Here is a 12,172-nt window from a genome sequence, read left to right as displayed (position 1 = left end):
TCGCGAGGGTTGAACGGTATACCTTTACTTTCTTCTTCTTCTTTATCATTTTGTAACCAGACAAATGTACAGTGTAGACAAACAAAATTATAAAAACAAAAAACTTATCTAAGCGAAAGAACCGTAGATTCACAGTCATATATCTCAATAATACAGGACAAATCTCCTTTTTTTTCTATATAAAACACAATTAATTAATGACCACTAATTGATGAACTAATTGATTAATTCTTATGATTGATTCGTGTATTATTATCGACTAGAAATAATCAGGTCAAAATTTCAACTTGATCCGAGAATGAGACATATGAGAGAATACGTGTACAAAACGTAGAAAGTGGAATGACTCCATAATTACAGCCACATCTCTTAATAAGTACCATTTATTTCCCTTTTTGATACCAAATAAAATAATGACTTATCAATAATTCATTGATTAATTAGTTATTTCTCTAATTGATTCGCGTTTTCTTAGGTACACAAAATAATTGTGTAAAGTTTAAACTTGATCTAAAAATGGGTGTGGGAGAAATAAAGTGCTGAAAAGTCTGTACCAGACAGAGTGAGTTGATCAAGCTTGTAACAAATCACTCCGAGTTAAATAGATAACAGTTTCAATAATCTGACAGTGTACTCATAATGCCATAGCACTTAACATAAATCATTAAAAAGAAACCAATATCTTTATTTTGTTTAAAATAAACTAAAGTCTTGTTTTGTGAAATCACGTGATATGATCAACGTAATTATCTTCTATTATGAAGTAACATCTGTAATTAATAAAATAAGATCGCGCGGTTTGCGCGCTGGACTGTTGTTTGGATTTATCGATGGTCCAGGGTTCAAACCATGCCCGCTCCCATCCCCCGTCGTCCTGCGGGAGGTTTGGGACTAGGAAGTAAACTATCTTCAACTCTAAAGGAACATCCGAAACATGTCAAACATTTTACAAACATCTTACAGCAGTATAGACTACTCTAACAATATAACGTCACTGTGTACCTACTGTATTGACACTCGGGGCCAAACCAACCCTCTTGACAACCCTCAGGACAACCTCCATTCTCAGTGCACAACGTATTCAGCTTACAGTGACAGTTGTACACGCAGTCTTCACCAAATCTGTTGGTAACATTGCAAGCTGTGGAAAAAAAACGAAATCGCCAAACTTATTTCAAAACGTCCACGCTGTAAACAAAATGTCCAAACTGTCACTCTGCCAAGATAAGATAATATAAATAAGACGAGATAGATAAGATAATATAAATAAGACGAGATAGATAAGATAATATAAATAAGACGAGATAGATAAGATAATATAAATAAGACGAGATAGATAATATAAATAAGACGAGATAGATAAAATAATATAAATAAGACGAGATAGATAAGATAATATAAATAAGACGAGATAGATAAGATAAATAAGACGAAATAGATAAGATAAATTAGAATAAATAATTGTATTGGTCCTAACAAATGAAGATATGTTTGAATATGTGACCTAGTATTAGGATAGATCATAAGACCAGTGACCTCTGCTGTACTGGCAAGTTAGTCCAGTGGTACTTTGTGATCCCAAATTATATTATTACTGAGACGGTCAAGTAAGAATTCTGAGATTTCAGTTGCAACAAAAAAAAAAAAGAGTTTATTTAGAAACAAAATAAAAGATCATGGAATGTACACATTTATACAAAGGCTAAAAAAAAAAAATTGAAATAATCAAACAAATCAAAATAGTAGTAAAACAGGTTCAGGTCAATATGATTAAAGAACCACCACCACAGAGGTACAGTAGTGTCTTATGTCAAAAACCAAAACGATGGTTTACAATAATATCATACGAGCATTAACAATGAAATGACATCATCCGTGAGACACACTACTGTCTCGTATCAAAACAAAAGATGTCTTTTACACAAAAAAAAAAAAAAAAAACATACAGGAGAGGATAAGAGACTAAGTAGACATATACCATTTACATAAACCAATTTAGTACTAACAAATAAATAAAGTCTACTTAGCTCTTTATCGAAACAATCTTCCCATAACAGTGGCACACTCCTCTTGAGTAACACAGTAATAGTACAACAACACAAGTATTACTTAAACATTATAGAGATTTAGTTCAGACTACACTGGTCAGCTTAAAGACTAAAGAAGAGAGAGTGACAATTGTAAACAGTTGACAGGGACTTAAATCAAGTATTAAAGGGGACTAACTCTTATTGAAAACAAAAGTAGCTACCATTATTGTCCTTCTTGTCACAGAATACAATTACAACGCAGCTGCTGGAGTCTTGAAATAATCATAAATAAACTAGCCGGATATGACCCGCGGCCTGCGGGCCTTAGTTTAGGTATTACTGATCTAGTGGATTGGATTTGATCTATGTCAAACATTGCAAATGTTCCCAGATTTTTTTTTTAAAGTTTGCCACTAAAGTGAAAGTAGAGATAAATGGACACATATTAGAAACCTAAAGAAAAGGAAAATTGACCAATGGCGAAAAGAGAACTTAAATAAACCCCGGGGTGGACATAAACTCTGCCAAGGTAAGATGTGGCACAATATGTAGGTCGTATCTGGGTCTGCGCATTCAAGTAAAATACTGCATTAAATTATACTCGAAGCCAATGCCTATCTATTTAATTAAGACGCTGCTGAGTTGAATTGTTTGATTTTCAAAACTTCAATAGTATTTTCATTGTATAAGTACGTGATTTTATTATGACTGGTTTCCATATAACTTTTATCATTATTGGTGTTTTCAACTTGCATTAACTGATAGAGAAGAAAGCACTTGATTGCAAGCGGCTTAAGAAGGAGACAGCGGGTGATCACTTACAAGGGCCACTGGTATACATTTGAGACCTAAAGACAATCCACTGCCGAGGACAGACGTAGACCGCGAAAAGAAAATCTAATCCACCACCGGCGGACAATTATTATGTGGCAAATATGTAGGTCAAAGCTGGGGCTACGTAGCCACGTAAAATACCACAGTCTACGACAATCTTTGGCAGAGGCCTAGTGAGCAAAACGTGCGCCTGGGGCAAGGTGCTTTACTGGGGCGCCCCCCCCCCCCATTTTCCATGAACATCGCATAGAAATTTAGGCATATAAATAAAAAATATTTAATAATAATATAATACAAATAACATTAGAATATATTACCTAATTAAAATATTTAAATTTATTTTTTTAAGGCGCCTATCTGCCCCTCCCACAAGGTTTCGCCCGGGGCATCGTGCCCCCTGCAGCCCCCACCTCTTACGTCTGCAGCTTTTGGAATCGAGGACAATACTTATATTGTTGCGTGGCATGTTGTTGTTTTTTTTTGGTAAGGTCGTTCGCATGCCATCTCCCTCTGTTGTACCAAGCTAACCGTGCACGACTCGCCATTAGTGTAACGGTCCTTTTTGCAATGGCGCATGGATTATCAACAGGGACGTGGAAGCTCTCTTTCAACTCCGCGCCGTGCAATGGGAAAGCTCTCGCATTCCTTTAGCAGCGGTTCTCAACCTTTTAAGCTCGGCGACCCCTTTTTACAATCCCCCACTCTGCCGCGACCCCCCCCCCACACCCACACACACACACAGCAATAGAAGAATAGACAATAATTATATTTTCGATGGTCGTAGGCGACCCCCTGGCAAATCGTCATTCGACCCCCCAAGAGGGTCGTGACACACAGGTTGAGAACCCCTGCCTTAGACACTGCCACAGGAGGTGTTTTTTCGCTATTCATTTCGCCTAATCACTTCCTCTAGTGATCGTGTCCACCCGAGTGCTACGTTGAGGCAGAATTAGCGTACCCCGGGCCCTAGCACTACCTGCGATGATGCTAATGCTAAAATATTCCAGCTATTGCCGTCTCTTTGGAAAGGGGAGGAAACTACGGCGTGGGAGACAACGTCACGACCGTATCTAAAGTCCATCCTCTCATCTGGTCATCCAGGAGATGAGCCACGTGGTCATCTAACGTCTAAAGGAGGTCAGGGTTTTGTTCGTCTGAATATTAATTTATTTATTTTACTTACCGAATAGACTTGAAACGAAAGAAGCAGCACATATAATTATTGTATACACTTTGAGATCCAACTTTTGATTCATAATTTGTAAATAATTATGCAAAGGACTGTTCACTCTTAAAACGACTCTTTTTGCACGGCATAAAAATTTCAACTATTCAAATTACTGTGCTAGGCGCGGTACATAGATTGCAGCTATTCTAGACATTACTTAAAATAAACTATTTCTTCGCCTTTACAACCAGCATGAGAAGTTAGTGAGGTGTGAATAGGTGTGCATTCGAATATAAATCACAAGTTTCATGGTGTGCATTCATTGTAACTAAGCTATGGTGTCTATGTGATAAATATTTGAATATATTTTAACATGGCCGATAAATACACCTCTGAGTAATTGAGCTTGAAATCATAACTTAAACGCTAGAGTAGATAATTGCTTAGTTATAATCAGGAAATACTAGATCCATTGAGTGTGAAGAGTGATATAAACACATCACACATAAACACGTCACACATAAACACATCACATTAGCAAAGACGTGTGTTTCAAACATTTCCGTCTTGTGCTTTGCACTCCTGACAGATTTAATGTTGTGACAGCAGAAGAAGACGTCATGTCCCTGACATGACCTGGAAGATTAAAAAAAACATAGTTCGCCACACGTAGTTGCTAAGATGAAGTAATTGTTGTTTGTTGTTGTTGTTGCTGTTGTGTTTTTTTGTGGTCACTGGTTAAGTGCCTAGTATTAGAATAAGACTGCCCCTTCAAATATCATACATAACAGGCCAAAACGTTGGAATATTAAAGTCTTGTACTAATTGCTAACGAACGAAAATTAATTAAGAAGGGTTAACGCTCTCACCTGTCAGCCAATTAATTTCCTGCATTTTGTAGCTGCACACTTGCATTAGTCAGGCAAAAAAAAAAAAACAACTTAATCTTACAAAATTGCGAGACCCTTCAATCTCGAGGTCTCGTGACTTTGTTCCCTTAGAATACAAATTAGACAGTCGCCAATGGTTAGTGGTATCTTCTTATCTTATACAATACAGACGTTACGTCAAAAAAGAGGATTACGTCCTACGCGTCATGCATTTAGTCGTGCTTATTAACCAATGACCTAAATTCTGCTAACTCACTGATTGTAAGATTAATAGGATAATACAGAGGCTACTTCAAAAAAGAGGATTACGTCCTACGCGTCATGCATTTAGTCGTGCATATTAACCAATGACCTAGATTCTGCTAACTCACTGATTGTAAGATTAATAGGATAGACGGATATTTTTGTTGATCAGATTTTTAAAAAGTTGTACATTCTACAGTTATGATTACAATAAACAACGCAATTTTTCGAAAGTAAACAAAAGGCCTCTCCTCTCCCAACGAAATAATACATATTATTTAAAAGCGTAAAATGACTAAAAAATGACAAAAAAATAAAGTTTTCTCCATAGACATAAATAAATATAGACTGGCCGATTAAAGAGTTTTATGAAACGAAAATTTGTGACTTGCAATTTTGTGTACTTTAGTATACAGCATTTATGAGCAGTATAAAAGTTAAGTATTCATATCTATTTCAGCCGTAACCTATATAAGTATTACATTATTTTCACTAGTGTTTTTTTTAAATCTCTAGGAATGAAGATCATGCAACTTTTCATAATTCGGAAATCCGAATACAATAGATGTACATGTTTTCAAGTTACATGAAGTTACTTCCTTTTTCCAGTCTATATTTATTTATGTCTATGGTTTTCTCTAATTAAAAGTTTTCGAATTTAAAACTTGCAAAGTTATCAATAACGTAATAAAAAACAATATCTATTATTGCATTTGAGCAAAGTAAAAAAAAATGTCTGTTGTACCCTTCAAACCACTTCATCGGGAACTGTTTTTGACATCTGCGTGATCAATTATTTTGAATAAAAGTCTACGTGTATTTAAGGGATTATGTACAAACAGATGCACCTCTTTTAAGTCATAGATAGACCTTTGAGGTGCGATGCCACTGGAGTGGATAGAGGACACTACATGGAACATAACACATTAGCCTCGCACCGCTGACCATTTTCGGGTATCTACCTGACAAACAGGAGGATTAGCGGTGACGCGCTTGGCTTCCGAACCGGGGACTTGGGTTCGAATCCTGGCGAAGTTTGGGGTTTAAATTTCGGGCGCCTCTGAGTCCACCCAGCTCTAACGGGTACCTGACATTAGTTGGGGGAAAAGTAATGGCGGTTGGTCATTGCGCTGGCCCCATCAAACCCTCGTTAACCGTAGGCCACAGAAACAGATGACCTTTACATCATCTGCACTGTAGACCATAAGGTCTGAGAGGGGAACTTTACTTTTTTAACTTTACAAACAGATCTGTAGAACAAATATATTGTCCCCCCCCACAAAAAAAAAGCAAAGGTAAAGAATCCATCACAGACCTTGACACGTACATGGTGAATAATGAAAATGTCATCTATTTCTTTGGCAGGCGGTTAACGAGGGTATCACCTGACCAGCACAACGACCAACCTCCTTTAATCTCCCAAATGAATGTCAGGAACCCATTAAAGTTGGGTGGACTCAACCTTTAATTTACAGCCAAGCGTAATGAATCGGTGAACAAAATGTGGGTGTAACCGTTGGGTAAAAATAGACTCTTTCTCATTCTCTCACTCTCTCTCTCTCTCTCTCTCTCTCTCTCTCACCATTACACTGTATCTCTCTCACTCATCTTCTGTGATTAAAAACGGTATTGACAGATTCTCAATTTAAAACAGGTCATCTGAGAACAAAGCTCAAATCTTCTATTCCGTCTATTTTCTTCTTCTTCCTTCTCATTTGTATATGTTCGATCATTAAAAAATAAACAATTAGATCTAGTCAAATTAATCATTGATATTTAGTTATTCTGTGTGAAATCAAATAAGGGAAATGACTTGCACATTAGTGATAAATATAGTTTTTAGGACAGAGTTCTTCCCCTTTTAGACAAGCTTTTTTTATTAAAAAGAAAGGATTTTAAAAATATTTTTCCAGTAAATTAACGTCTAAATACAAATGTTTTCTAGCCACAAACTTATAATTCCTCCCATTTTAAAGATTTCTGTTGTAAATATTGTATACAAACAATCTGCTGTTTCATTAACTTTTACACACAGAAAAAAGTTACTGCACGAATAGTGTATTGAGATAAAAGAATATTTTTTTAAAATATACAAACCTGGGACTATTTTTTGCGGGTGTAGTTAAGGAATCTTATAATTTACGGGAAATATAGAGAGGTGGGCGCTTTACCATTCGCAGAAGGAAACAAATATATTGGCCAAGAAGAAGAGAGAGAAAGCAACTGATTAGCTAATGCATGGGATACTGTTTTATCCTATAGATTACAGACATTACTTTAAAAAACAAAAAGATAAAACGTCTATGTATTTCATGGGTTAGTCTAGTCCAGCGGTTCTCAATCTTTTAAGCTCGGCGACCCCTTTTTACAATCCCCCACTCTGGCGCGACCCCCCTCCCCCGCTCAAACACACAGCAATAGAAGAATAGAATTTTTCGATGGTCTTTGGAGACCCCTGGCAAATCGTCAATCGACCCCCAAGGGGGTCGCGACCCACAGGTTGAGAACCCCTGGTCTAGTCATACATGTTAATCAGTGACTTGAACTCTGCTAAGTTATTGGATTTCCTGGTTGATTACTAGAATTCAAAAGAATGTATTTTATGTAGTGTTTCAAAAAATGTTTTTATTAGAAAAAAACAAAACAAAAAAAACTGCTTTCAAACTTAATTTTAGATTTTAAAAGATAATATGTAGCATGAAAGACGGACGGAAGGACGGACAGACAGAAAACACAAAAACTAATAACGGCTTTTCTCCTTTCACCAACAACTAAAAATGTTGTTCAGCAGTCCATAAAATTATATTTCTATGGTTATAATAACAAAAAATGCAATGCAGCATTTTAAAAGGGATTTCTTCATGTGTTTAGTTTTAACCAGGAAATTTATCATTTCCTGTTTTTTTGATGTTTGAAAACCATTCGTTTTCCTTTCCACCTTCATCGTATATCATCACAACAAAAGATGTAAGCTTTTGATAAACAGGTCACTTTAATCTTTCAGGAGGCAGTATGTTTAACATTTTTTTAAAGAATAAAAAAAAGACTTTTTTTGTTGTTGTTGTTTTTTTAAGACACAAAGCTTCCGCAAAAGCAGGTAAAGAAAAAGATTTTTTTTTTTACAATACCCCTTTTCAAGTCAAGTATTTGAAGTGGGCAGAACCTGGAACCACATTTATTTGACACGTTTCACGAAGACGGTTCTATTTTCCTAGAAGTTTGACACTTGATGTATATCGTTGAGAAAACAAACATTCATAGGTCGTTGGCCTCCCTGGGAGAACTCTAGTTTTATAGCTATAAGGAGAAAAATAAATAAATTTGGCTAGAGGACTTGAAATGACTTATCTTTAATAGACTATACACCACTTCTGGTATTTCGGCATGTAGGCCATGTTCTTTAAAGAGCAATAAAAGAGTTTAACTCTTTCTCTCCGTAATTATTTACCACATTCTGGTGGAATCAACGTTGAAATCATCAGTTAGGAGAGAAAGAGTTAATAAATTAATATTCAGGAACAGTTAGCGCACCGTCTTCTAAGTCTATATTAAAAGGCCGATGCATGATTAGAATATTGTATAGCAGATTTATACATTCGCTTAAAACCATTGTCAGGTTTATGAGTTATTTGTGTTGTTAGCTGTACACAATTAAGGTCCCGAGTTTCAACCTGGCTAGAACATCATTCACACACAGTCGTACATAGAGTAACCAATTATGTGGATAGTTTAAATAACAAAAAAAAAGAATTTAATACTGACATATGTATACGTACAATGAGAATGATAGAATGATGAATATATATATATATATATATATATATATATATATATATATATATTTATTTATTTATTTATATATATTTATATATATATATAGGCCTATATATATGTATATATAGTATATATAGATAGATATTATTCAACAATTCACATAAGCACCTTGCTACTGCTACCAAATTGTTACCATGGTTTCATAGTAAACCATTCGCTGACCGACTGACGTCACAATACTGCCAACATTAGCAATGATAAAGTTAGACCTCAGCTGATCCCAACTGATCCCAACTGACACTCGACGTCGTCGATGATCGCCATTCTGACAATGACACTCAGGACTGTTATATATACTTCTAAGACGACAAGCGACGCCCACACTGGCATAGACTCGAGCTCAGTACCTACAACTCCCAACACTGGCACCCCTATAAACGAAATAAACACAAAACCCAACTTCTACTCTAAAACTAGAAATAGTGACTACCTCATACAACATACAATAATAGATATCACACACGAATTAACTCACCCTAGACAGTGGTCCAAAAATCCTACCGAAAAATAAGTCCAAGGAATTAGTACTTGTTTACACAGACTAATAATCTTTTACGGACCAACACACCGTCCGTTTCAACCAAATTCAGAGGGTAAACTGCCATGTCACTGGACTTTGTGACGTAGCAAAAACAATTCAAAACAAAAAATACAAGGCACTCTCGTCCAGTGTATGTAGTGCCTAGTAGGGAGAAAAACAGAGGAGAAAAACAGAGGAGAAAGCCAAGGACACTTGTCTAAACTACACGATGATCTGTTTTTTTTTTTTCTTTTTTCTAAAGGAGATATTATTTTTCAAAATAGTGTTCTTTTATTGATGTATCGCTGCAGTTCAATATTAAATATATTTTTGGGGGTAAATTATTAATGCATCGGATAATGGATATATCTAGCAAACCTTTTACTTTGATTTTGTTTTGCTTTTTAATAACAAGAGAACACTTGCATTTTTTTTACAATTATTAATAGAACAAAATCCTCGTCTGTTTAGTTATCCTACTTTTGCAGGACCTCTATGTCAAGGTCACTTACAGTCTAGACGTCTAACATGGGAGGGTGGGAAATGTTAGAGCTGTTGCTAGGTTTATATCTAACTCAGCTAGCACACATATTGTGCAATGTTGGATTATCTCATAAGGCGTCCGACATGTTATTAAAAGGAACGTAGTGTCTATATGTCACAGTCCTATTAAGAAACATAATTACTTTATGTGTACATATTCATTCCTTGCATTAACCTATGCCCGACTTGTGATGACATTGTTATTTCTACATTGTTTAATTGACCCTTATCGCAAGTGTATATTTGTATATTATATTTTGTTTTTTTTTAAGCACCTGATTGCCTGGATGTTTTGCATTGGCATTGCGCTTAGAAAATAAGAATGAATTACTTCCCTTGTCCATTATGTTTCAACTAGAGTTGCGCCCCTTGAACGGACACCTCTTCCATGTCATTGTTCGTGGCCAACTCTGTATGTCGGTCGCTGACCATTATCCTTTGTTCATGTTTATCTCCCCTGCTGCATTTGATCCTCCCACTTTGATCTGATCTCACTGACCTGCATGGCTCGTAAGTGTCATTTGAACTTGTGTAATTCTCTGATAGACGGCTAGGCCAGAGGAGAACACAATGCCCTTGTATATAAATATATTTATCTCGGTGTTTTTACTTCAGCCTGATTGCGGATGGGGACACCGACTGTTTTTTTCCTGCTGCTGGATCAGAATCTCAATTCTCAGCCCACGCAGCTGCCTATTTATCGTTGATTGCGACCAACATCCGCTGCGTTCCTCACACTTCAAGGACATACCACAGCGACCGAGCCGTTCTAACTTCAACTGGAGTTTTTAGCTGGAGCTGGCTCCTCCCAACGCTGATACTCACGCTAAAGGACTTAAACAGTCTACAGCACTAAGACTGAGGGATAAGCTTCTGGGAGGACAACAGCTGAACGCAGGATTAATAGAGCCAAGTTTATAAACAACATGACACTCATATTTGTACCATTAGAAGTCAGTAAGATGATTTAATTATCTCATTTCATTTATCTTCATTCATAGATAGATTACTTTACGATATATATTTAATAATTAATTATACTCCCCACCATTGGAATCCCTCCCCATTTTTTTTTTATTGCATTCAATATTTTTTTCAACCAAAAGGGATTCTATCTACAAAAAAATGAGCTACTAATTCTAAACAAGAGGCACGGTAAAGAGCTTAGCTTGTAAGCTTGACATTAGTTGGGGAAAAGTAAAGGCGGTTGTTCTGGTCACATGACACCCTTGTTAACCGTAGTCCACAGAAACAGTTGACCATTACATCATCTTCCCTATAGACTACAAGGTCTGAAAGGGAACTTACTTTTATACTAAATTGAGATAGGTTTTCTTAAAAAAAATGTTTAAAATTCATTTAGCCATGGGCGTAGCCAGGAAGGGGGGTGTTTGGGTTGAATCCCACCCCCCCCCTGGCTACGCCCATGCATCTAGCTGTATCATTTTGACTTGGTCGTTTAAATCAAACTTCACAAATTTATTCTGGTATGACATAAAGACTGAGGGTCATACAATAATTTAGTCATTCAAATGATTACAGACCTCTTATAAAACAAACTTAAGAAAATATGTAACCTTCGTAATTACAATAAGAAAGTATAATATACAATCATAGCTATGTGGTCTATAGGGCCAATGATGTCAAGGATAACGAGGATGTCATGTTGCAAGCACAACGACCAACCGCCTTTACTTTTCCCCAAACAATGTCAGGTACCCATTACAGCTGGTTGGACTAAAATCCCAAAATTCAAAATCACAGTCTTCACCAGTATTCGAACCCCTGTCCCCGGTTCGAAAGCCAAGCGCTTGACCTCTCAGCCACCGCGCCTCCTAAGTAATTACAATAATGAAACAAAATATTCTACTGGATAAAGCCACCAACAACAGGACAGCCGAAGCAATGTACACCATGTCACATCTTCAGAAAAGAGTGTGGGACAATACCTTGCTGAATACCAAAGCCTTACTCTACCGGACCTGTGTGATGAGCACTTTGCTGTACGGAAGTGAAACATTGTCACCCTACTCATGGCAGGAAAAAAAGCTGAATACCTTCCACGTCCAATGACTAAGGCGGACCTTTCAAATAAGGTGGCAATATAAAA

At 36.5% G+C, this 12,172-nt stretch overlaps 1 protein-coding gene across 2 annotated transcripts in view; it reads right to left on the bottom strand.

The window, feature by feature from the left end:
- Positions 1-4,622, bottom strand: part of LOC106067170 (uncharacterized) — a 30,768-nt gene extending 26,146 nt beyond the window's left edge. The window contains exons 1-2 of one of the 2 annotated variants that reach the window (XM_056030474.1): positions 4,048-4,622; positions 1,003-1,141 (exon numbers count right to left, since the gene is read on the bottom strand). In XM_056030474.1, coding sequence (XP_055886449.1) covers positions 1,003-1,063 — 61 coding nt within the window. In that variant the 5' untranslated portion in view covers positions 1,064-1,141; positions 4,048-4,622. The remainder of the gene's footprint in view (positions 1-1,002; positions 1,142-4,047) is intronic. The other variant, XM_056030473.1, reaches the window with a different exon arrangement.
- Positions 4,623-12,172: the final 7,550 nt, after the last annotated feature.

The sequence above is a fragment of the Biomphalaria glabrata genome, chromosome 5, assembly GCF_947242115.1.
Source record: "Biomphalaria glabrata chromosome 5, xgBioGlab47.1, whole genome shotgun sequence".
Classification (NCBI taxonomy): Eukaryota; Metazoa; Mollusca; class Gastropoda; family Planorbidae; genus Biomphalaria; species Biomphalaria glabrata.
The sequence above is the reverse complement of the archived record's forward strand: the minus strand, read 5'-3'. Positions and strand labels throughout refer to the sequence as shown.